This window comes from Leucoraja erinacea, chromosome 21 (genome assembly GCF_028641065.1).
Source record: "Leucoraja erinacea ecotype New England chromosome 21, Leri_hhj_1, whole genome shotgun sequence".
Lineage (NCBI taxonomy): Eukaryota > Metazoa > Chordata > Chondrichthyes > Rajiformes > Rajidae > Leucoraja > Leucoraja erinaceus.
In genome coordinates this window covers 28,474,674-28,500,275 of record NC_073397.1, presented here as the reverse complement: position 1 = coordinate 28,500,275, position 25,602 = coordinate 28,474,674, and the positions used below count along the sequence as shown (strand labels likewise).

General features: G+C 39.3%; 1 protein-coding gene across 1 annotated transcript in view; it reads left to right on the top strand.

Moving 5' to 3' along the window:
* The first annotated feature begins 5,595 nt into the window (after positions 1 to 5,595).
* The window catches only part of LOC129707443 (tyrosine-protein phosphatase non-receptor type 1-like), a 67,711-nt gene continuing 47,704 nt past the window's right edge, over positions 5,596 to 25,602 (top strand). Inside the window, exon 1 of the mRNA XM_055652478.1 lies at positions 5,596 to 5,836. Coding sequence (XP_055508453.1) covers positions 5,780 to 5,836 — 57 coding nt within the window. The 5' untranslated portion in view covers positions 5,596 to 5,779. The remainder of the gene's footprint in view (positions 5,837 to 25,602) is intronic.

The window sequence follows — 25,602 nt, the reverse complement described above, 5'->3', positions numbered from 1 at the left end:
AGGGGCTGGAAAAGGAAAAATCATGTGACTATACGTGTTGTCAATCAATGGAAAGGATTTAGTTGATTGGTTAATGCAAATAAGTTAAATGTATGGTAAACCATAATGATTGGTTAATAATTTGCTACTCCTTTTGTACTATCCTTGTCTTTTACCTATATAATGTGTTACATTTATGCCAAAGTCAGTAGTTCTTTCAACCTGCTCCAAAGTTTCTAACTCTGTGTTGGAAGGTTTAAAGAATTATCCAGCGCTGTCAGAATAAAGAATTGATTTTAGCAGCGATGGTTTGAATCAAGTTTTCTTGAATTAGACTGGCAAAAAGAACTCATTTTAACACATGTGCACTAGCAACATTGTCCTTACATTATCCAGTATCTTACATTGTGAATTCCAATAGGTGTCTGATCCAAACAAGGAAAATGAAAATGTTTTAGTCATAAAGTTAGTCAATAATGCTGTTCAATTGAAAATTATTTTGAGTGAACAACATGGCTGACTCTTTAAAAAGTACATGGGATTTTTGTAAGAAATGTAACATTTAATTAAATAGCCTGGGCTCACAATCTCTCATTTTGTATGACACAAAATGCTTTTTTAAAATGAATTAAATTATATCTCTCCTGACTGTGCACAATGTTATGCTCGATATAATTAAAGTGGTTGGAATACAATTGTTTCTTGTTGTATGATTCGACTCAATCTAAGGCAGACTGGATGCAGGGAGGATGTTCTCCTGGCTAGGATGAATACAATGAGAGGCTCTGGTAAGAGATTTAGGTTTGACCTCAAAGTGTTTTCTCTGAAGGTAGTGAACCTATGGGATACACTACCTTAGAGGGCTGCAGAAACCAAGTCTGAATATATTTATGAAATAACATTAGTAGATGGAAAAAGCATTAAGACGAATGGGGAAAAGGGAGGGAATATTTTATTGAGATAGATTGAGCCTTGATCATATTGAATAGAAGAACATACAATGGTACAGCACAAGAACAGGCCCTTCAACCCACAATATCTGTGCAGAACACGATGACAAGACAATTACATCTACCTGCACATAACCCATATCCATCCATTACTTGTATATCTATATGTCTATCCAAAAATCTTTTAAATGCCACTAACGCATTTGCTGCAACCACCACCTCTGGCAGCGCGTTCCAGGCACTCAACACTCTTTGTATAAAAAAAACTTGCCTCCCACATCTCCTTTAACCTTTTCCTCTTATTTTATACATATGCCCTCCAGTATGTTTCCACCCTGGGGAAAAAGATTCTGACTGTCTAGCCTATCAATGCCTCTCATAATTTTACACACTTCTATCAGGTCTCCCGGTAACCTCTGGCATACCGGAAAAAACAATCCAAGTCTGTCCAACCTCGCTGTAACTAATAGCCACTAATTGAGGCATCATTCGAATAACCCACCTCTGAACCCCTTCCAAAGCCTCCACGTCCTTCCTGTAATGGGGTGACCAGAACTGCACACAATTCTCGAAATATTCTGCCTAACCAAATTCCTATAAAGCTGCATCATGACTTCCTGATTCTTATACTCAATTCCCCGACCTATGAAACCAAATATATCATATGCCTTCTTTACTACTGTCTACTTGTGTTGCCACTTTCAGTTGGTTATTCAGCCCTTCAATCTTGAACACTGGGTTAATCTCGCACATTTTGAATCAAACCTTCTGTAAGAGTTATGACAAAGGTAAAATGCCTTCTCAGGTGGAGGTGAATGATTTTATGCAGCATTTGAATAAGAACAAGGGATTAGATTCAAGGTTTATCCTTCAATTATCACTTCCAAAGATTGAATATCTTGAACCTTTGCACACATGGAAAATCTGTTATTGGCTTTACACATACAAACCTATTATTTCCTACAAGTTGTTTTTATTTCATAATTGCAGCATCTGCAAATTGGTCTTTTGTATCTTTTATACAAACTGCCTACCTTGTCTGTCTGCGAGACATTTCATCAATAATTTACAGTGTAACACTTTTTAGTACTCTGAAATGATAAAAGTTGATTGGTGTAGGCTATTTATTGTATACACCTGCTTCTGGTGATAATGAGGTCTTTGATTCATGAATCAGGCTCCAAGTTTCTGTGTATTATTTTCAAAGCCAGGAAAGTGTGGTGGTCAAACAACATACATTAAAGTGACTATTATTCCATAGGAACACTACCCCTTTCATAGACTGGATTTGTGCGCAGTTTTTAATTTATGGAAGACCCAGTCTCCTGATGTATTTGGACTTTATGAAGAAGGGTAATAGAGTCATAAAGTTACATAGCATGGAAACAGGCCTTTTGACATGACTTGCCCATGCCAACCAACATGTCCCATCTACACTAGTCCCACCTGCCTGCATTTGGCCCATATCCCTCTAAACCTGTCCTATCCATGTACCTGTCTAAATGTTTCTTAAACAATGTGATAGTACCTGCCTCAACTACCTCCTCCGGCAGCTCGTTTCATCCTTTGTGTAAAAAAAAATACCCCTCAGGTTCCAAGTAAATCTTTCCCCCCCTCACCTGAAACCTATGTCCTCTATTAAACAAAATTAGAGCACAGAACATAAGGTCTAATATCCCTGCATACACTGAGGATTGGCCATAGGACAGGAAACAAGGAGTAGAAATAAACTTTTTTTTTTCAATTTGGGAGACTCCGAGGAATGGGATGCTGCTGGGTATCAGTGCTGGAGCCCTGGTTGTTTGCAATCTTTACCAATGATTTATAAGGGATCGGGTGTAATATTTGCAAGTCTGTTGAAGACACTAAGCTAGGTGGCAGTGTAGCCCAGGAACAGGATGCAAAGACCAGGCAGATTTAACTGGGCAAATTGAATGGTTGAAGTACGTTGTAGACCGAATACAAAGCTTTCCACATTGTTTTTAAAAAAAGGAAAGTTTTTTTTAAATATGTATGTGTGGTGAGATATTTAATAATGTTTTGGTGCAGATGGACCTTAATGTCAAAATAACCAAGTAACTGAAATGTAATAATCAGGTTCAGCAAATAATCAGGGATGCAAATTGTGTAAAAGGATTTGAATACAAAAGAGAGATGTTGCTTCGAAAGAGCCCTGGTTAGACATCATGAATATTGTTTTAAGGCTGGTCTCCCTACCTTAGGAACGATAACCATGCAGTAGACTGAGTGCAGTAAACATTTACTACATAATCTGCGTAGTTTTTCCAACATGACAAACCGGGTATAGATCGGGTACGCGGTCAGAACTTTTTTCCCAAGGTAGAAATGTCAAAAATTAGCATAGCTTTAAGGAGACTGGGACGAAGTTTAATAAGGATGTTCAGTGTATGTTTCCTTAGACATGGGTGGTGGGTGCCTGGAACGCACTGGCAGGGATGTTGTTGGAGGCAGATACAATAGTGGCATTCAAGAAGATGGATATGCAGGGAATGGTGGGATATCCATCATGTGCAGGCAGATACACTTACCTTGTCATTATGTTCAGCACAGACATTGTGCAACTCACTCAAGGGCCTGTTCCTGTGTTGTACTTTTCTCTCTTCTAAACTAACATCATGGTAATTCATACATCGTGGGCCAAGGTCTGTTCTTGTGCTGTACTCTTCTATGTTTTATGTAAGAGCAATTGAGTTAAAATACTGTATTGCCAACAACACCCAAAGAAATGAACAAAATAAATCTTTGAAATTCTAAATTGGAGAGGGCTGTAGAGTGACAGTTACTGAGTACATTCAATTAATTATATTGATAGATATCTGGATTTTAACAGAATCGCGGATATGAGATTTGTGCAGGAAATTGGCACTGAGATGTAAGGTCAACCAGAGAAGCAACAAGTGGCTTGGGACTCTTTCTTCTATTTCCTATCCGCTATAATTTGTCGGAAAATCCCCTGACATGAGTATAAAATGATTGCTTAAAAATTTAAACCCAAATTGTAAAGGCATGGAACTAATTATGTCCCAATATATTTGAATGGTAAAGCTAGACATTGCCAACTATTCTAGAAGTTCCTTTGAGTTGCATAATTTACAATTAATTTAACATCTTAAAGTTCGTTTGTAGGATTTCATGGAAATTATACTGCTTTGTCTTTAATGGTTTTTTTAATGCAGGATCAGATGCCATTATTTGGGCAAAAAGATCAATTTGCATATGGTGGTCTCAGTTTAAACACCGGAATTTTATTTTGGTTTTCATCTAAAGTCTCCCAATCAAAGGGATCGAAACAACAGTTTTTACTCTCCTTTTTGGGGGCAATAAATAGATTTTAAGAATCTTACTCACAAGTTATTAGGCTGACATATACATTTTGGAGATAGACATAAAGTGCTGGGGTAACTCGTCATGTCACGCAACTTCTCTTGAGAAAAAGGATGGGTGATGTTTTGGATCAGGATCCAATATTAAATTGGAAATTTTCTTCACACCATTAAAATCTAAGAGTTCTGAATCTACAGTGTTCAATGATCCATAAAGTACTCTAGTTTCAAAAATAATAATGTATCATCAGCAAACCCCTTGACTTTCTTTCTCTTCGGTGATTTGTCCATGGGCTGGGTTGTGCTGTGATTCAGGTTGAGCTGCAAATCATTTTTTTCTTGTGTGGATGTGTGTTTATTATATTTTCAAAAGTAAACCTTACTCAGAATAAAAACACATATACAAAACAAAAAACACTGCAAAAACTTTTCGTACTTTCTCAGTGTCATATCAATAAACAAAACAGCCTTGCCACTCGTGTGTAGGAATTAACTGCAGATGCTGGTTTAAATCGTAGACACAAAATGCAGGAGTAACTCAGTGGGACTGGGCAGCTTTTCTGGAGAGAAGACGACTCATTCCTTCTCTCCAGAGATGATGCATACTGAGTTACTCCAGCATTTTGTGTCAGCCTTGTCATTCATTTGGCCTCCTGGGGTGATAACCATTTTCTTTCCTTGTTTGAAGCGTGACCCCCACCAAACTCAGCCCCTCAATGTCCCGCAGCATTAGGATCCCAAACTGTGGTCCTTCCCCACCTAGACTTGGTGTTGGCTGCACCCGCACCAAGCTTCAGTACATCCTTCATCACTATTCCTCCTGGCTGAAAAATGGACAATCGGCAACGTTCCATGACGGACATTACTTCACCACCAAAACGCTTGGATATCAGGCATTGAAGACAGACCGGGGAGGGAAGACTTTCCCCACAGATTAACAACCCCAGGACTCACAGCTCGGCCAACATTCCGCCTTCTTCACCACAAGCAGCAACTCTGCCGCGCAGCGAACTCTGGGAGCGCCATTGAACTACATCTCCCAGCAGACCCTGCGAGTGACAGAGAAAGCAAATTCATTATTTAACACTCAGGGACGACCTAGAATAGATCCTATTTGGTATTAAAATCAAAATATGGCTTCACTGTCGTGGTTTTACCTCAAAATATCATGCTAATTACGCGACACTTCCGAGAGAGAGATGACTACAATTCCCAGGAGGAAACGCGGCCGGATGAGGGCGGTCCCTCCCGCCCTCCCTCCGTGGATTCCGATTGGCGAGAGGCGGTGTCAGTCAGGCCGGGAGAGGCGGTTGGTTTCCGGCCCGAGGGTCGGAGAGCCTCTGATGTCAGCGGGTTGAGATGATGATGAGGAGGAGGAGGAGGTAGGGCGGAGAGGGAAGGAGCGAGAGAGTGAGACAGGGAGAGAGAGTGCGAGAGAGCGAGGGGGAGATAATTTACAGCGTCAGTGAGGCCCGCAGAGGAAGCTGCAGCGACGCTACACCAGTCATGGAGCAGGAGTTCGAGGAGATCGACAAAAACGGAAACTGGCCGACGCTTTATCAGGTGAGGGCGGACGGAGCTTGAGTGCGAACGAACACCTTTGATCCTCGGCCTCGACTCTCGGGTGGCAGCTTCCCAGCGAACAACCGCGGGCCGAGGGTCGATCCGGAGTAAATGTCCGCCGCGCCTCAGTACTGTGACTGTAGGCGGATGCTGAGAGCATTATGTGCAGGAAGGATCTGAAGATGCTGGTTTAAACCGTAGATAGACACAAAAAGCTGGAGTAACTTAGCGGGTCAGACAGAAATGCTCTCTCCAGAGATGCTGTCTGACCCGCTGAGTTACTCCAGCTTTTTGTGTCTATCTTTGCTGAAAGCATTAGCTGCTGTCTGTCCGTCTGTGTGAGAGCGAGATGCTTGCGGATTGTGGCGGGCTTGTCCAATTAATTAGTGCTGTCAGCGGCCGCTCCAGTAAATTACTCCACAAGCATTGAAATAAAAAGCTGTCACTGTTTCTTGGACAGTTCACTGGCAATTACTTGTTTGTAGTCACCGTTTGCCTGATCTCGACATTCGTTTGCCCGTTTCAATGCCGCCGAAACGATCACATTTTTCTCTGGCCTCCTGAACAAACTTTTATCATTATACGCCGGGATTCATTTTTTACTGAGAGTAATGTTGTATAAAACAAGACAGACTTTTAAAATCTTAAGTCGAGTTTCACCTCACAACGGTCGAGTCCACATACGCACATGCTACTTTCCCAGAGACACTTCCCCCACATTTTACGTGATGGCCTACATACTTTTATTTTTATTTCAATAAAAATAATAGTTAAATCTAACTTGAAACACGGGAATGTCCCGTTTCTATGAACTTGCAGCTGGAAGAATAAGTATCTAAAAAGATTGCTTCTGGTAAAATATGCAAGGCCCCAGAATTCACACTTGCCTCTATCTTAACGTTGCCATATGTGCCTGTCAGGAGGTGAAACCATGCATCTACGGGTAAGTATATTTATAGTAGTCCTATAATGAACATCACGTATGCTGTGTAAAATTAACAACTTCAATACAACTTCTGAACTGTGAATGTATTGTTCCAAACCAGTCAATACTGTTTTCTGATCTCCAAATCATAGATCTACTTATGGCTATGACCAATTCTTTGAATTATTACAATTTGGGAGTAATTTGGAGCATTGACACAAAATGGATCAAAATGTCATAACAATATGTATGTCTGTGTGCGGGTGAATTTCTTAAATGTTTTTATTTGAGGCTTCAGTGTTAACTCTTATTTGTTAAACACATTAAAAAATAAGGGAAAACCTCCTGAACTGCTCTGTATTAGTAATCATGGCCAGCTAGATGCAGATAAAAGATTGTGGGACAATCCCAAAGTTGTAGCAAAACTTGTTTGAAAACATTTTCAAGTGGAACAGGGAGCCATTCAGGGCTAGTAATAGGTAGTGTAAGAGAAAATGAATCGGTTTCTGAACTGTCTGCATTGACAGATGAGAGTGGCATCCAGCAGTATGGGTGAGAAATGGGCAAGTAGGCATTATTATGAACTGGGAATGGCCATATAATCTGGTGAACTGGAACCAGTAGTGTGATTGACCCACCAATTTACAGTCCTTAAAACGAGACCCATTTACACTATTCGCTTTCATCTATCAATTTATAGATTGTGATTGGACTGAGATTGTGACTGAACAATATTTGGATTATGGGAGGAAACTGATGCACTTGAGGGGAAACCCACAAGCTCAGGGAGGAAATGCTAACTCCACATAGATAGGACTGGAAGAGTTTTGTGTGGAGCTGAGGCAACAGCAATGTATGCTGGTCTCCTGTGCTGTTCTCGTTGCCTAGTGCCTGAATCTTTTCCTATAGTAAACAATTTGTCTGGATTAACTACAGCAACCAACTACATTATCTGCAATTGTGTAAGCATGAAGAGAAACTCGTGTATTAAGATTTTAATTTTAGAGTATAAAATCCTGATAATTATTTTTGCCTTCCATTAGCCTAAAACTGCTCATCCACTAATATACTATATATGATTAGGTGATAACTGTACTCAGTTACTCATGTGGTGACTGACCATATAGCAATTCAACATCCTCATTTCTGTTGAGTTTATTTTGGTAAAGAAGATATTCGAAAAAGTAGAATCATTAGTGGGTTCATGATAAGAATGGTGTAGAAGAGGTTTTAGGCAAAAAAGCAATAATAAGATTGAAAACATGATTAATTTCGAACGCGTTACTCATTTTGTGTAATATTTGTCATAGGAAATTATTTAGTCAGCCCACTTTAATGAGTACAATGAGTCCACTGAGAATGGACTTTCATTTTGACTCTTTTGATAAGATTTGATGTGTGGTATTTTTGATGTGTGGTATTTTTCACACGGCCTGCATTTTTAAGGATTCTCAATGTCTGTACCTGCATTCTATTATGTTATATTTACATAGAAACATAGAAATTAGGTGCAGGAGTAGGCCATTCGGCCCTTCGAGCCTGCACCGCCATTTAATATGATCATGGCTGATCATCCAACTCAGTATCCCGTACCTGCCTTTTCTCCATACCCTCTGATCCCCTTGGCCACAAGGGCCACATCTAACTCCCTCTTAAATATAGCCAATGAACTGGCCTCAACTACCCTCTGTGGCAGAGAGTTCCAGAGATTCACCACTCTCTGTGTGAAAAAAGTTCTCCTCATCTCGGTTTTAAAGGATTTCCCCCTTATCCTTAAGCTGTGACCCCTTGTCCTGGACTTCCCCAACATCGGAAACAATCTTCCTGCATCTAGCCTGTCCAACCCCTTAAGAATTTTGTAAGTTTCTATAAGATCCCCTCTCAATCTCCTAAACTCTAGAGAGTATAAACCAAGTCTATCCAGTCTTTCTTCATAAGACAGTCCTGACATCCCAGGAATCAGTCTGGTGAACCTTCTCTGCACTCCCTCTATGGCAATAATATTTTGTAAGTTTCACTTTGTTCACAAATTTGTTCACTTAATTCTTTGAAATTTATCACTTGTACATGTTAAACTCTTTATCTAAACCATTAGAATTACATTATAAAAGTATATCTTGAGTAACCTACTCTTGCTTTCAATCCTATTACATATTGACATTTTGCCTTATCCACTACTGCTCTAATTGTTATTGGGACCCCAACTTGATTATCCATTTTCTCAAATTCTCATCTTTCTTTCGAAGTGACTGCATTATTGTCTTAACCATTTGAATCCTGCCATTTTTAATTAACTTGCACTTCTTGTAAAATCATTATTTTTCTCAAAAATTGAAAAAAGTAAATGTGCAAACACAGCTCTAAATGCTGACACGGTATTGGATGTTACGCAATTGACCTGGATCACTATTAACGTTTAGATTTGGTGATATCCCACAAAATTGCAACTCTGCTATTGGTTGACACTATTATCTGATGAGTGTATGTAAGTACGATTGTTCTAATTTAGAAGCCCTCGCTGGTGCTTCAAGGAGTATGATATTAATTTAGTATTTTTGTAGGTCATTGTTTAAGAACTGTGAATGACTCTCGACTCTCGAATGACCAAATGTCAGCAGCAAGATTTCCTATAGATCATGAAATATGTAGTTTGTGTCAGAGCAAAATGATCTTTGCTTGGGTTGTTTCAGAATCAGTAATCTTGACATTGACATTCTATATTTTGTAAATTTGCTGAACATTTAAGACGGCAACTGAGTTCAAAACCAAATATTAGATGGATTTTAAATGTAAACTTGATGTTTTAACTTTATTCTGGCATTTCGGTATTCCTAAATGTTTGGCAAAAAGTTTTAAAAATGTTTAAATCATTTCTAAATGTATCTATACAGTATTTTCCTTTACTAACTTCTAATTACTACTTAACTTGAACAGTGAAACACTAGACCTGTCATGGATCCATTCATTGAAACTTCTTGGCCAAACATGAGCCAACAATGCTGCACATTATTATTGTGTCAAGGTATTCCATTTTAACAGAGGATGCATTTAAACCATGGATTAAATGGTTGTAAGATGATTTGAAAAAAATTCAATATCGAAAGAGAAAACATGTAGGGCGATACGGTAGCCAATTTATACATGGCAGATTTCCACAAGAAAATGCCATAGATGAATTGTAAGATCCCATTTTATTCCCTACCTGTGAAAAACAATGCAGATGCTGAAAATTTGAAATAAAATCAGAAAATGGTGAAATATTAAGTTCAAAGGTTTCAAAGGTCTTTTATTGTCATGTACCAATTAAGGTACAGTGATAAACAAATTACCATATAGCCATACGGGGGGAAAAAAGCAACAAATCACACAATTACATAAAAAATTACATAAACAACCAGCACGGCGGATTCCCCACATTCCTCACAGTGATGGAAGGCAAAATAGTCCAATCATCCTCTTTAGTCTCCCGTGGTCGGGGCAGTCGAACCATCTGTCAGGGTGATCGAAGCACCCACAGCCAGTGGTCGAAGCCCCTGCGTCAGGGTGGTCGAAACTCCCGTATTTCTGATTTTTTATTTTTAATTACTCTAATTATGATCTAGGAGAGGGTATTTTTAGTGTTGCATGGTAAAGGAAATGGCATTTTTAAAACTCGAACAAAAGAGTCCAAATTTAGAATTACAACATGAGTTGGCTTTAATGTATTAAACTCTTTAACAATTCAAGAGTTGGTTCAATTCATGAGGATTATCTAGATAACAAAAATGCTTGGCTAACTTGTTTACAGCAGGAACTTGCCTGAACAGCATTAAGCATGTGGATTTGCACGTTGACCAAGTCGAGTACTATCTCATCTCATCCAAATGTAGCTTGTTTGCAGAGGAATTTCAATAATAGCTGATCATTCTGGGAAGCCTGCGAATCCCTTGCCTTGCTAGTTGTAGGGAAATCAATGTTGGTAATGTTAAAGTGTGCAGCATGTCACACTGAGAAAAAGGGTGGTAACATATAAACATGAGTTTTAATTGACTGTGCTATTGTCTGTGTACAATACCTATGTGTATGAAGGAACTGCAGATGCTGGCCTGTCGCCAGTCTGAAGAAGGGTCTCGACCCAAAACCTCACCCATTTCTTCTCTGCAGAGATAGATGCTGCCTGTCCTGCTGAGTTACTCCAGCATTTTGTGTCTATAATATCTATGGTCGTTGTTGAGCCAGAAATGACCAAAACATTTTCTTCAAATATTGTTTATTCTAATCATGTAAATGAAAAGTTTGTGCATTTTTAAATATATTTGTGCACTTTAACATTGAAATCTTTGCTAAAATTGTTTATTTTGGCATCTCAAATTTGTAACAAGCCACTCTGGAATTATTATCGTTGCTCGTAGTTAATTATGTGTATGTTTTGACCTGAGAATCCTCATGAAATGAACAAACTCTTGAATTTTATTAGTTCTTCTATTACTGTCTGTCAGATAAGTAATATTTCACCTTTTTGTTTATGGCAATTTTGTGATTAAAACCAGCTGTCTTTGACAAATCTCCAGAGAATTCTTATTTCCTGATATATCCATTTAGAAGCACGGCTTCTTGTTGAGACAAGTTAGCACCTATGTTTTAAATTAAAAGCATTTTGACTCTATCATGGGAATCAATTCCAATTGCTGCAGGCAATTCTGCAGGCAATTTCTGGAACGGTCAAGAATTATGTGAAAAGCAAAATGAAAGATGACATTGAGCAATCTTGGTGCATGCATCTAGATCTGAATTCACAAGATGCATTTCAATTCAGAGGACTTGTACGGTGATGAAAAATGTCAGAAATGCGAATGCAGAAATCCCAGATCATAGAGATCTCTTGGGGATTCTAGAGTTGGAGACACTGAGAGGAAATGGGTGAAACTTGGACCTTTGAAACCTTCAAGTTTATAATTTCAAGAGCCAAAGTTACAACAAATTGGAAGGGTAGTGGACCAGAGCAAGTTCAATTTTTTTAGAAGGTAACAGCTGGGAAGATGGTCCCTGCTGAAGGTAATGTATGCCTGCATTTGAGTTTTTGTGGCCTGGGTATTGGACATGGGTAGATAATATTTCAGCTGAAACACAATGGCAGTGGAATGATGTGGAGACAGAATCTTTCCTTGAGAACAAAAATAATTCCGAGTTTATGAACAGAATAGTTCATCACTTTATATTCCTAATATGAAGCAATTTTCAAAACAAATTGTGTTTTAATTGTCCTTTTAATATAGCATCCAAAGGGATAGGTGAAGCATTAACAAAATGTAATACTAAAGCCCCTGTCCCACTTTCACGACCTAATTCACGACTTCTGCCGAGTTTGCCCTTGACTCCTACTCGCAGCATGGTCGCCACGAGGTCGTAGGTAGGTTGTAGTAGGTCGTGATGCTAGTCGTAGGTGGTCGGAGGCAGTCGAAGGTAATAGCTCCGGGTTAAAAAAAAGGTTATTTAAACAGCAGAACGTCACCTCTTTCACTCCAAGGCATGTTCATTCATAGCTGGAGTTTTTTGGAGAGGAGACGTGTTTTAGAGATGGCACCAATAAGGCAGCGGCGCAGGAGGAGGGCACAATCCTTAAAAAAAAAAACGGCCATGCAGGTGTTGCCCACCCAAGAGGAAGTGTGGCAGGAGGTGATGCCTCGGGAGGTGATAGTGCAGGAGGAGGTAGCCCTGCATGAGAGACCCCTGGGGGAGGAGACCAGGGTGGTAGTATATGTCCCCACCACCACCACCACATCCTTCACTGCCTCATTTGAAGGCAGCAAAGCAGCCCTTTCTCCTGTATCTGACACAGCATCAAAGGCAGATGCTCCATTGGTGGTGAGGGAGGGCTGGAGGAAGGTTATGCCCTACACCTCCACCAGGCAGCAGGAGGGGGACCTTGAGGAATGGTTCCAGCAGAATGCCATCCTGTATGAAAAGGAAAATGAGAGGGACAGGGACAAGAATGGCATGCTTGCCATCCACTGCCCCACATGTGTGCTTAAAGTTCCATCTTTTGTCAAAGCCCAGCGCCACTCTCTTCCAATCATCTGGTGTACTGGGACAGTCCATCACATCTCCATTCACTAATTGAGACCTCTTCTTGTGCTTCCTCTTCACCCTTGCTCTTCCCCTACTGCCTTTCTTAAGGTCCTGTCCCAATTTCACGACCTAATTCACGACCTTTTTTACTCATGGACATTTTTCATCATGCTAGAAAAATTCCCCGACCTACTTAATGCCACGAGTACCTACGACTAGCATCACGACCTGCTACGACCTCGTGACGACCATGCTGCGAGTATGAGTCAAGGGCAAACTAGGCAGAGGTCGTGAAAGTGGGACAGGCCCTTTAAAAGGCTGCTGAAGCAAAAGGGCTACGGCAAACAGCAATAAAACGTACATGGTCGAAGCCAGCCTTCAACATAGTCGAAGGAGGTCTTCTTCTTATCGTAGGTCGTAGACATAGTCGTGTAAGGTCTTAGGAGGTCGTAGGTTACCGCAACCTTTTATTTTAGGTCGTCAGAGGTCGTGAAAGTGGGACAGAGGCTTAAGCCATCTGAAATGCAGGATTGTAAAGGGTCGTAAAGGCCAAGGAGGAAAGGGGTTAGAGGGCTGCAGAGGTTTAGATAGGGAATTCCAGAACTTGAGATCTCGGCAGATGAAAATAAGGCCGTCGAGGATGAAATGATTTAAATTCGGGATGGTCATATAGGAAGCAGATTTAAGGTCTGTGACTGCAAAAGGTTACATGCTTGGAAATTTAATCCATGAAGAGTGGCACAGTTTGTAGAGCTGCTTTCTCACAGCTCCACAGACTCATGTTAATTTGTAACTTTGGGTGCTGTCTGGATTTCGGTGAAGGTCTGGATTTTGCCGGGTGCTCTGATTTTCCCACCCACATCCCAAAGATGTGTGGGTTGATACATTAGTTGGCCATTATAATTGTCCCTAATGTATAAATGAATGGTAGAGTTTGCAGGTTGTTTATGAGAATGTTGGAAAAATAACAAAAATGAATGAGTGTAAATAGGTGGTTGATGATCAACGTGTATTTGATGGGTTAAAGTGCCCTTTTCTGTGCCCTGTCTCTCTATGGCTCTATAAGGAATTTTAAAATTAGTGCATGTTTTAAACTGATGTGTTACTTGATATTAGTATATTATTGAAGGTAGACACAAAATGCTGGTGTAACTCAGCAGGACAGGCAGCATCTCTGTAGAGAAGGAACTGGTGACGTTTCGGGTCCAGACCCTTCTTGTCAGATATAATATAAAACTTTGTTTGCATGCTATCCAGTCAAATCACACACTACATGAGTACGATCAAACCATAGACAAGTACAACAGGCCGCTGTGGAATATACTGTTGTAGCATTTCAGTTAAAGAGAAAGTGCAGATAAAAGTTCAATTGCTACAATGAGGTTATGTTGGGAGATCGGGACTACATCCTGGGTTTATGAGAACTGTTCAGTAGTTCGGTAACAGCATGGAAGAAGCTGTTTCTGAATCTGGTGGTGCATTGTTTTATATTTTTGTATCTTATGCTTGACATTACAAGGATTGACCAGGCTGTAAAAGGTCATTGACTACATTGACTGCTGCCCTAAGGCAGCGTGAAGTACAGATGGAGCCTTTGAGGGCAGGGTGAACTGGGCTACATGCACAAATCTCTGCAATTTCATGCGGACTTGGACACAGTTGTTGCTAAACAAGCAGTGATGCATCCCGATAGGATGCGTTCTACGGTGCATTTGTAGAAGTTGATAGAGACATCGAGACATGCTGAATTTTTTGAGGGCTAGAGCACTTAATCGTGCACACATCCATTGGCCAGAATGATGATGGTTTGCTTTGTAAATTACAGGATTGCCAATTAAAGATTTACAGAGCCATAACAGGAACATTGCTGCTGTGATCCTAGGAAAGTAGGTCAGTAAGAGTGAGATAGTGAATGTGACTTGGTACGAATTGGGCGAAAAGCAACATGACATCTATGTTGGTAGGTAAACAAAAGAACACTGGGCAGGCATGTGCTGGAATAGACACGTTTAGAATGAACAAAATCATGTCATATTATCTATCCATGCAACAAAATCAAGCTGTTCTAATGAACTTTTCGACAACGTGCCTGTTCATAGGGTATACCCATATAGTTTTTTATCTAGGCACTTTATCAAGATAGTTTTTTTAATAGACAGAATCTTAGCACAGTCACTGTTTTAACTTACTTTTCCAGACTGGTAGCTGGTCTTTTGAGTTGCTGCAGTATAGTTTGCAGATGGTTTCAACTGCAAATATAGCATGCCAGTAATGAAGGGAATGGGTAATTAGAACATTAGCCAGGGATATCTGTTAAATAGATCCACCATCCCTAATTCTGGTAAGTTTCGTGTTGCTGGAGCTGCAGTTTTCTAAACAAATTATGTTATTGCACATTTTTATCTTTTAGATGGTGATACGGCTATGGTGGTTGGGTAGTAGGCCATAGGCAACAAGATGCCTAAATTACTTCCTCCTATTGTGTTTTCAGTTCTTATGATTGGTCCAGTTTAAAGTTCTGGATGATGGCAATCTTTAAGACTTTGGTGCGGCACTTTATTATGATAATACTGTTGAGTGTCAAAGGAAATTGATTATACTGTCTTGTTGGGGTTGGGTCAGTGGATATCATTGTGTAGCTAAAATATTACATACTTAGCCCAAACCTGCATGTTATTTAAATACTACAAAGTGCACGTGCTGCTTCATTGTCTGAAAAGCTGCATTTGCTCGTGTCATTATTGCTTATTTTATCACATTGTTGTATATTCCTTCAAGGTTTCAAGGTCAGTTTATTATCATATATACCAGTTAAGGTACAGTGAAACTCGCGTGTTATTTTTCCGATTCTGTTTAGCAGTCCTGCGGTGGTGTAAATGCAGTTCTTTGTTATTACATCTTGTGTTTGCCACTGTTTTCTGAATAACATGCAGAAAATGTGGTGATCCAAACAGTAGGAGAAATTTGATCTGACTTCGTGACTAGCTACATTACCACAATGATGTACCCTTGTTTTGTGGAAAGTAAGGACATCTGAGATCATTCTAGAATGAGTAGATTCCACATTTGTAACAGTAGTGTTGTTTATTGTCTCATTCATTCAAGTTCTTCACACATTGCATGGCATCTTGAGTGATGTTTTGATGTATTGATGTTTTGAACATTGTTTCAAGAAACGTAATTCTATTCATAAAATTTGTAATAGTACCAATATTGGGTATTTTTTATCTTTATTCACAGTACCTAGCGCAACATTACACTCATTTAACAATATTTATTTTGGGTCAACGACTTCCCACGTACTCCACTACGAAATCTCCTCAAGGTATGCCTACTTTGAAGAAGTTCTCCTCCCTCCGAAGACAGTTTAACAACCTCCTCTCTCACTTTTGTCGGCCCCATTTAGACATTTGTCCATTGTGTCTGCAAGCATGATGCATTTTGGTTTCCCTGATAAAGTACTAGATGGAACCCTTACTTTGCCATGGACAGCAAAACTGAGAGCACTTTATGCCTGATGACCGGGTTCTTCATTATGCGGCTTTATAGTTCTTGCCTTCATGCAAGTGTCTTGGCTTCCTCTGCATTCATATCCAGGTTGCAAACTCTCTGTTTTAATAAAGTGCATAATGCTGTTTGTAATGAACAAATTGTGAAAGTCTAGTTTTTTAAAAACATGCTTAGATTCAGTTCCTGGAGACAAACCTATGTTTGCTTTTTATACCCACATGCGCAAGGTCTGCTAAAAGCAGTCTCTCTTTCACACAGTGCTAAAATGTTCCTCATTACATGGTGCTCCTAGTCCATTTGGCATGTCATGCACCAGTTCCATGGTTGATTGAATTGAGATTGTTACAAATAAATAAATAGAATTAAAACTTTGTAGCTGTCACAATCATTTAGTCTTAGATCTAAAACGAACAAGTTTCAGACGAGGCAAAAGTTCGTGAAATGGATTATGATATTTATTTGTTCCTTTCCATGCGTTATCAATTGTTGAATTTTCCAGCCCCAGTGTCCCTATAAAGTTGGCAAAAATTGCAGTGATAAATTGCATATAATAACCATGCAAGTTGATTTCTGGCAGTGTATTTTGGAATTTAAATTCTTGAGATGGGAATCATTTTATCAAAAAGAATCTAAACACTTGTGTTTGGTTTTACAATCTATTTATCTTTTTTTCCATTTTGTAGTAAGTTATCTGACTGTAACATAGTTGTATTATAGTAAACTTACTTTGGAATTCTCTAATCTGTCATCTGTATTCTTATGCAAGGTCATTGTAAATCATGCAATTTCTTTTTTGATGAGATTGTGATTGAGGGGCAATCTGTGACAGTTATTTTCATTATAACAAATTGTGTGCCATTTACTGCAAATAGTTTTGCAGTACAGGAAAGCCCATTTTTTCTAAAATATACATTGTTAACCTTTTGATAATGCTCAGTTTAGAATGACATAAATAGCATTTGTAAAATCACTGATGAATTTGTTTTTTAATTATTCTCAATTTCTCTTTGGATTCCTATGCATTACAATTATCCTTACAGTGTTGACCCTTTATACGTTTGTTTAAGGATGTTGGGATTGCAGGAAAGATCAGCATTTATTTGTCATCCCTTGCATGCTGTTCGGAAAAAAAAATGGTAAGCTATCATTGAAGTTCAGCAGCAAGTTCAGAATTTTGATCATGCAGTATTTTTTGCATTGGGTATAATGTGCTTGGATACCCATGCACCTGCTGTCCATGTCCTTCTTGTTAATAGAAATAGCATGTTTCACGTAAACCATTGAAGTTGTGTTAAATTAATGCATTTCATCTTGTGAACCAAAGCCAGAGTGCACTGCTGATGAATACATTGAATGCTTAGGAAGATGGAATAGTTGCCAGTCAAGTGGGCTCCTTTGTCTTGGATAATATCATTTTTTTTTTTAGTTTTTGGAGCTATGCTCTTTGAGACGAGTGTATTGTATTCCATCATACTCATGGTTTGTACTTTGTAGATGTCAGAATGCCTTTGAGAGGTTGCACGCCCTGCGTTGGATATAATGCACAGCTTCCAACCTCTCTTAATCATGTAAACCTCTGGTCAGCAATAAACTCCAGGATGTTTACGTAAAGAATTTTATCATTGCATACAATAAACATAAAAAAGATGCTGGTTCCAACAAGGAGTTCTCTTGTTAGAAATGGTTATTATTTACCATTTCTTTGAAGCAAATGTTATTTGTGACACCTATCAGCTCCTATCTAAGTATACTGCACAAATCCATGATGGCTTCATTACTAGAGCAGTTCCCAAGGGATTGAGAATTTGGATCCTACACTGGTGATTGTAAAGCGATTGCATTCACACACCTTTGTATTCTGTAAGACAAGGTGACAGGTTTATTCTATGTTGAGGTCAAAATGTTGCCTTCATTTGCATGTCACATTTCAGTAACATCAATTAGCTGTAGAACTATTTAGGCATTCTCCAAGGTAACTAATTATGGATTGACATTGATGGACTGCAGAGTTCCATGTAAGATTTGAGGAGAAATATAATTTTAAAGGTTGCTTTGAAGATATTGTCTCAAATTAAGGATTTAAATGATTAACAGTAAAATGCCTAGGATGCACCAAAATCCTTTGTACAATTTTATGTTTTAAATAACAAATTTCAAAGGAAATTGTTTCTTTATCTTGGGTGTTAAATCAGGTGGAATGCCTTTGAAAGGTGCAGACTGCTGTGCCAATTAAATCTCAGTGGAAAGTCGCATCAAAAGTCAACAATATGTGTTACTTTTCTTGGGAGGCTAAAATGGTTGAATATTTATTCAGGAATTATCAGGGACGAGTTGCTACATGATGCAAAGCAATTTTATACTGAGGTGTGAGCAGACTCCCTAGACTTGCCTGCGCCTTGGGAAGGTAGTAAAATTGTAGTGTTTTTATTGCAGTGACTCAAAAGGAATTTTGGAAGAAGAACTGAAATAGAAATTGAGAACTTTATCCTCCCCCATTGAATGATTTATTTTTGAACAGGTTTAGGCATGGATTTTTCAGAATCATTCTGGTTTTTAGTTTAATGATGATGCTGTCCAACTATTTTTAATTGCAGGTTTTTTTTGTTTATTACAACCATCTATTATTCTTGAAAATATCAAGTATTGATGAAAGGACTCAAAGTGTTGGAGTAATTCAGTAGGCAGTGCAGGCCAATTCTCTGTATGTTCAAGAGAGAGTTAGAGAGAGCTCTTAAATATAGTGGAGTTGTGGGATATGGGGAGAAGGCAGGAACAGGGTACTGATTGTGAATGATCAGCCATGATTACAATGAATGGCGGTGCTGGCTCGAAGGGCCGAATGGCCTACTCCTGCACCTATTGTCTGGTAACATATCTGGAGAGCGTGGATTGGTGATGTTTTGGGTTTGGACCCTTAGGGTAATTCTAGATAAGAAACGTCATCCATCCATATTCTCCAGAGATGCTGCCTGAACTGCAGAGTTACTTCAGCATTTTGTGTAAACCAGCATCTAGCATTCCTTGTTTCTAAGTATTTCTAAAAGTTATAGTCAAATGTTGAATGCCAATTTAAATGTAAACACCATCAATGGATTATCCTTTTTTTTTGTGTGTACTTACACAAGCACATTTTATTTGCATGCATCTGAAGCTGATGTCAATCAATCAATCAATCGGTGCAAGTGAAATGAATTTATGTGACTAGCATAGTGGTCTCATTTGCTCAATAATGTCTGTATAATTAAAATTGACAGGTACCTATATTGTGTAATGTAATGTTAAATGGAAATGTCTATCCTCTCAATATTTGAATATCCTTGCATGCGGTGAATCTGCAGTGTGCTTTGGTCTTGAATCTTGTCTATCTCATTGGAATTTTGAAGGGCCTGTCCTTTACTTGTGAAATATCTTGCATTTCAATGTTGGTAATTTCTCTACAATTTTCCAGAGGGTTGATATGATTTTTCACTAGTTGAGCAGTCAGTTCTGTGACTAAGCAACTAACTAGTTTGTTTTCATAAGAAATTGATGGTTTTATTGATGTAAAGTTGTAATTTGTGGCAGAATATTGTAGAATGTTGTGATATGTGCATTGTATTTAGAGTGAGAGTATAGAATTAATATTTTAAGTAAATGACTGTACTTCATTTCTCTTCTGATAGAATGTTCCCGTATTTTCTGATAATTGAAAAATATGGTGCTTTCATTTAATTCCTTGAATTCATAGAAATTTTTACTTCGTAATTTTATGAACTGTAGGGCTTTTCCCGGTGTATTGAGTAATATTTATCTCCAAATAGATCCCACAGATCATCTTGATTGCTGCTTCTTGCAAAAGCTTTCAATGTGTAAATTGGCAGGTAATTTCACTGCATTGTACCAGAACTACTTCATTGTGTGAAGTGCTTTTGAATGTCCTAAAAAATAGAATAAATGTAATTTTAATCATTTGTAGTCTTATCTGTCATATTTCTAGGTATTTTAACATTGTGTAGTAAAGATTTTGCTCCTTAAACATTTTCTTGTTAGTACATGCCAATCCCCTATGTTAGTAGATGTAAAATGGAAAGACATGTATTTAAGTTGATATTTTTCAAGCCACATTTCTGATTTTGTAAAATTTGTTTTGCAAGTGGTATAGCAACCAACTGATTGTCTTTTGTTCCAGTTAATTGTTTTTTTTTCTAAACACCTTTAAACGTGCTTGGTATGAGCATTTCACCATTTCTGATGCAACACAAAAGACTGGATGCAAGAAATTGTAGCAAAAGAAAATGGTCAAGCAGCATCTCTTCATTTCAGGTTGAGGTCTGTCATCTATCTGAAAAAGCAGAGGGGAAATGGCCAACATTAAGAGGTGGAGTTGGGGTTAAGCCAGCAAACGATAAGTTGATACAGATTTGGCTAGGAAATGAAAGGTAGCAACAACGGCCTGCCCCTCTAGGCTCTTTGTTTACTTTTTGTTTCTGATAGCCAGTATGAGCTTCTAGTCCCTTTCTGAATTTCTCTTTATTGAAACTTCAGTTCTTCTTATAGCTTTAAACATTAATCCTGGTAGTTGACTACTCCCTTTTTTAATGAGCTGACAGATCTGGGACTCTTTTCCTGAGACTCTTGCCCACCCACATTCGCACTTTTTACTTATTTTCTCCTTATTTTGCACACTAAAAGGCGAGAACAAATACGATAATTGGATTTAACAAATTTTTCCTGGACTTGAATGACTAGAAGAGGGAATGGTGATGAGTGAAGTTGCATCTCTTGGTTACAAGCAACACAAGTTTAAATATAGTCGGTGTGCTTATTTTTGTGAAAATTGGTGTTAAATTGTACTAGAAGCTTCATTTCAGTTCAAATAAATTATTCTTTGAGATTATTTGGAATTGCTTTTTTCTTTGTCTTTTTGAGCAGTTTATCGTGCAGTGTTAAAATCTGTAAGATTGCCAATGTCTTTGTGAATTATGTTTACATGATAAAATAAAAAATAAATTGAGAAGTTTGAGTGAAACATATTTTTGTATTTAAATTTGTGCACACATTCTTGCATGTTTACCATTATAAGCATGTATACCAGAGCTGTAGCATCCCCATTGTTGAGGTTTTGCTTCAATCTAGTCACTGTGTAAATATTTTTTTGCTACAATGGAATTGTCTGAGAACATGCACCATATATCTACGTTATGACTTCGCAAATAGCCACGTAAATCATCTATATACTATTAAAAGTCTCATCTTGTTTCTATGTGTGTGTGATTGTATTTTCGCCTAAACGGTAGCGCTAACATTTTTGCAGAACCTTACTCAGATTTTCCCCGTCGTCGATCTAATCGAGTTTCCTTCAGATTTTATGTTATACTAGACCAAGTGGGACCCGTTGGGTCCCGTCCCCATAACGCGCGGTTGCAGGGAGGGGGCGGCCTGCGGCGTCACACACACACACCACCCCCTTGACATTATATTAATATTATTTATTCGCTCCTTTTACCCCATTCCCTGCCCTATCCACTCACGCATACCTCCAACTCACAGGCGTGGCTAGAGCGAGAGAGGGAGGGCAGAGAGAGAGAGGGGGGTCGCAAAGAGGGGGGAGGGGCAGAGAGAGGGTGGGGACCCGACAGCTCGGTCACGTCCCCTCAACGAGGGCAGAAGGGGGGGGCGTGGGCGAGGGGGGCGGGCCTGATTTGCTCGTTCTTTCTGCATTCACAATAGCTTCCAGCTATTTACAATATATATTAATGATTTGGACGAGGGAATGGAATGCAACATCTCCAAGTTTGCAGATGACACAAAGCTGGGGGGCAGTGTTAGCTGTGAGGAGGATGCTAGGAGGCTGCAAGATGACTTGGATAGGCCTGGTGAGTGGGCAAATGCATGGCAGATGCAGTATAATGTGGATAAATGTGAGGTTATCCACTTTGGTGGCAAAAACAGGAAGATAGACTATTACCTGAATGGTGGCTGATTAGGAAAAGGGGAGATGCAACGAGACCTGGGTGTCATGGTACACCAGTCATTGAAAGTAGGCGTGCAGGTGCAGCAGGCAGTGAAGAAAGCGAATGGTATGTTAGCATTCATAGCAAAAGGATTTGAGTATAGGAGCAGGGAGGTTCTACTGCAGTTGTCCAGCGTCTTGGTGAGACCACACCTGGAGTATTGCGTACAGTTTTGATCTCCTAATCTGAGGAAGGACATTCTTGCCATAGAGGGAGTACAGAGAAGGTTCACCAGACTGATTCCTGGGATGTCAGGACTTTCATAAGAAGATAGACTGGATAAACTCGGCTTGTACTCGCTAGAATTTAGAAGATTAAGGGGGGGATCATATAGAAACTTACAATATTCTTAAGGGGTTGGACAGGCTAGATGCAGGAAGATTGTTCCCGATGTTGGAAGTCCAGAACAAAGGGTCACAGTTTAAGGATAAAGGGGAAATCTTTTAGGACTGAGATGAGAAAAACATTTTTTACACGGAGAGTGGTGAATCTCTGGAATTCTCTGCCACAGAATGTAGTTGAGGCCGGTTCATTGGTGATGATGTCACAATGGCATCTAACAGTCCGCCAATCACAATGGGATCTCATTTACAAAAGCTGTCGTGAACATTCCGACAACAGAAAATGATATCACAATGTGATCTCTGCTGCTAATACACAAGCTATGAGAGTTGACGGAGTGGGGGATGGGAGGAGAAGAAATGTTATTTAAACATTGTCTTTGGTGAGGGTGCGAAAGGGGGGAGGTGAGGGAGTGCCTGAGGGTAGGGAAAGGGAGAGGGAGGGAGAGGTGACAGAGACAATGGGCAGCTTCAAGAGGAGTAAGGAGAGAGTGATTTTTATGTGTGGAATGTGCTTTTCCATTATCTTCAAATACAGTGTTCAACAACAAGCTCGCCAACCTCAAATGTTGGGCTTGGATTCCAGAATTGTAGTGAACTTTGAGTTGTGGGTTAGTATTTGTAGAATAAACCTGCTGTTGTTATGCGTCATAATATGAGCACCTCACGAATGGTCACTATCAGATCTGATGTCTTTGATTTTGTTTTCTCTGAACCGCTGTGTAATTGCAGAGTATTGTGTCTGCGGAAGCATTCGAGTCTGCATTAATTTTATTTTTAGTTTAAGGTTTTAATGGGGCAATTTATTTTTGTTCGGGCTTTTATTTTTGTAAAGTTCTGGGTGGGAATAATTCATTTGCACTTCTGTGATTTGGGAAGGTGAATACAGTTTCAGGCTGTAGTTTTGTACTTACTGTTGTGACATGAACTACTAGACCATGTTGCATTATTCTCAATTTGCCACTGACAGTCTAATACGGGTGGAACATTGACTGAAACCTGCAGGCAGGTTCATTATCTTCCATAGTCTAGAAGCAAACAGAGGGACTAACTTATCAGTATGTTTCCTGGCCAATAGGAAGAGGTTGAGTAAATCTGTTTTACATCACCTCAGATTAGTTTAGTTTACATATACAGTGTGGCAACAGGACCTTCTGTTCACTGAGCCCAAGCCGACCATTGATCACCCATACACTAGCTCTATCCTATGCACGAGGGACAATTTTAAGGTACTATTTACAGATGCCTGTTTACCCTACAAACCTGCACGTGTGTGGAATGTGGGAGGAAACCGGAGCACCCAGATAAAACCCGCGCAGTCACGGGGTGAACGTACAAACTCCATACAGACAGCACCAGTAGTTAGGATCGAACCCGGGTCTCCGGTTCTGTACAGTAAGAACTCTACTGTTGTGCCACTTTTGATTAAGACTCAGATTAAGATAATGCAGAGGATATTGAGATGGTGCAGAAAGATTTACTTGGAGGGACTTCAGTTACATTGCGATATGTAAAGATAAGGTTTGATGACCATAGTGGAGTTTGTTGTTGGTGTATGGAAGGGTTTAAACTAGTTTGACCTGTGGGTACAATTGGTAGGTAAATGGCGAAACTGGAAATAGAAGGTAGGGGTTCAGGTGAAGGTGTATTTAGGAAGAAAAAGAAAAAGGCAAAAGTATTGTTCAATCATGATAATGCAGAGAGTAGCAAATAAGGTTGCTGACTTGCAAGCAGAGATAGCTAATAGGGACTATAATGATGTGGTAGCTAAAGCAAAAAAATGGCTTAGTTAATGGAAGGGCAGTGCGGTAATGTTCCTGTAAACAAGATTGAGTAAAGAATTGATTAAAGATAATAGTGCTGCAGCGAGGTTGTCGCAGAGGGATCAACGACTGGTTAGGTTTGTTTGGTTAGAGAGAACATTACACACCTGAGCTTGGGGTAAATCGGTTGAAGTAATTCAGTCACCAGGATTGGATGGGATGCATCCTAAGATTGAGGGATGTAAAGGAATAAATTGCAGGGTTACTGACTAGCAGTAGAAGATTCTTAATGCTCTATGGATAAGGAGGAGAGGGGCAGTGGTGGTCCTGGATGAATGGACAATGTCTCTCCCTCGTTCAAAAAGGGAACACGTGTTAATTATAAACTGGAGGAAAATGGATTAGTTATAGGAAACCAATTCATGTTCAACCAATATAATCTAATATTTTTGATCAGAGTAATTGAGTTGTAGTGTATCTCGTTTTGCAAAAAACTTGGTAAAGTGGTATGTAACAGCTTTGATGGAAAAGATGACAAACACTGATATCACAGAGACAGTTTAAGTACAGACAAGAACGTCATGATAAAATTGTTTTTTGACTGGATGAAGGTGATTATTGTGGTCACAGAGGCCTTTTTTTTTAGATCTATCTTAATGACCAACCTTGGAAGGGGACCTGGCAAATGTATGGTCATAAAGAATCTAAACAAAATAGGTTGAAAAGAATTAGTCCTATTGGTGGTATTACTCCTTTTGGTGGAAGAGTCAGGAACCATGAAAATGATTGGAAAAAGAACCAACAGTGACATGGAGAAAACCTTTCCTGCATGGCTCTGGCTGTGGGAATTTGTACTCCACTCAAGATATCTCCCATCTTTTCTCCCTATGCATCAGCACAACCCTGTTCCCTTCTCTTTTGTATGCTTGTTGCTTCAGCCAATGTCGGTGGGTTTACATTGTAGCCAATTTCTTGCTAAAGAAATATCTTCACCTCCGATTTTTTTTCTTTTTGTTTAACGATCTGTGAAGATTTACGGCCTTTAGTTATGTTCTTCCTCACAAGTGGACACATTCGGTTTCAAATCTTGATAAAAGCCTTCATACTCTGTTGGGTCACCAGAAATCCATGCATTGCTGGTATCATCATTGTAATCTCTGCACTCTCCATCCTCTACATGCTATGG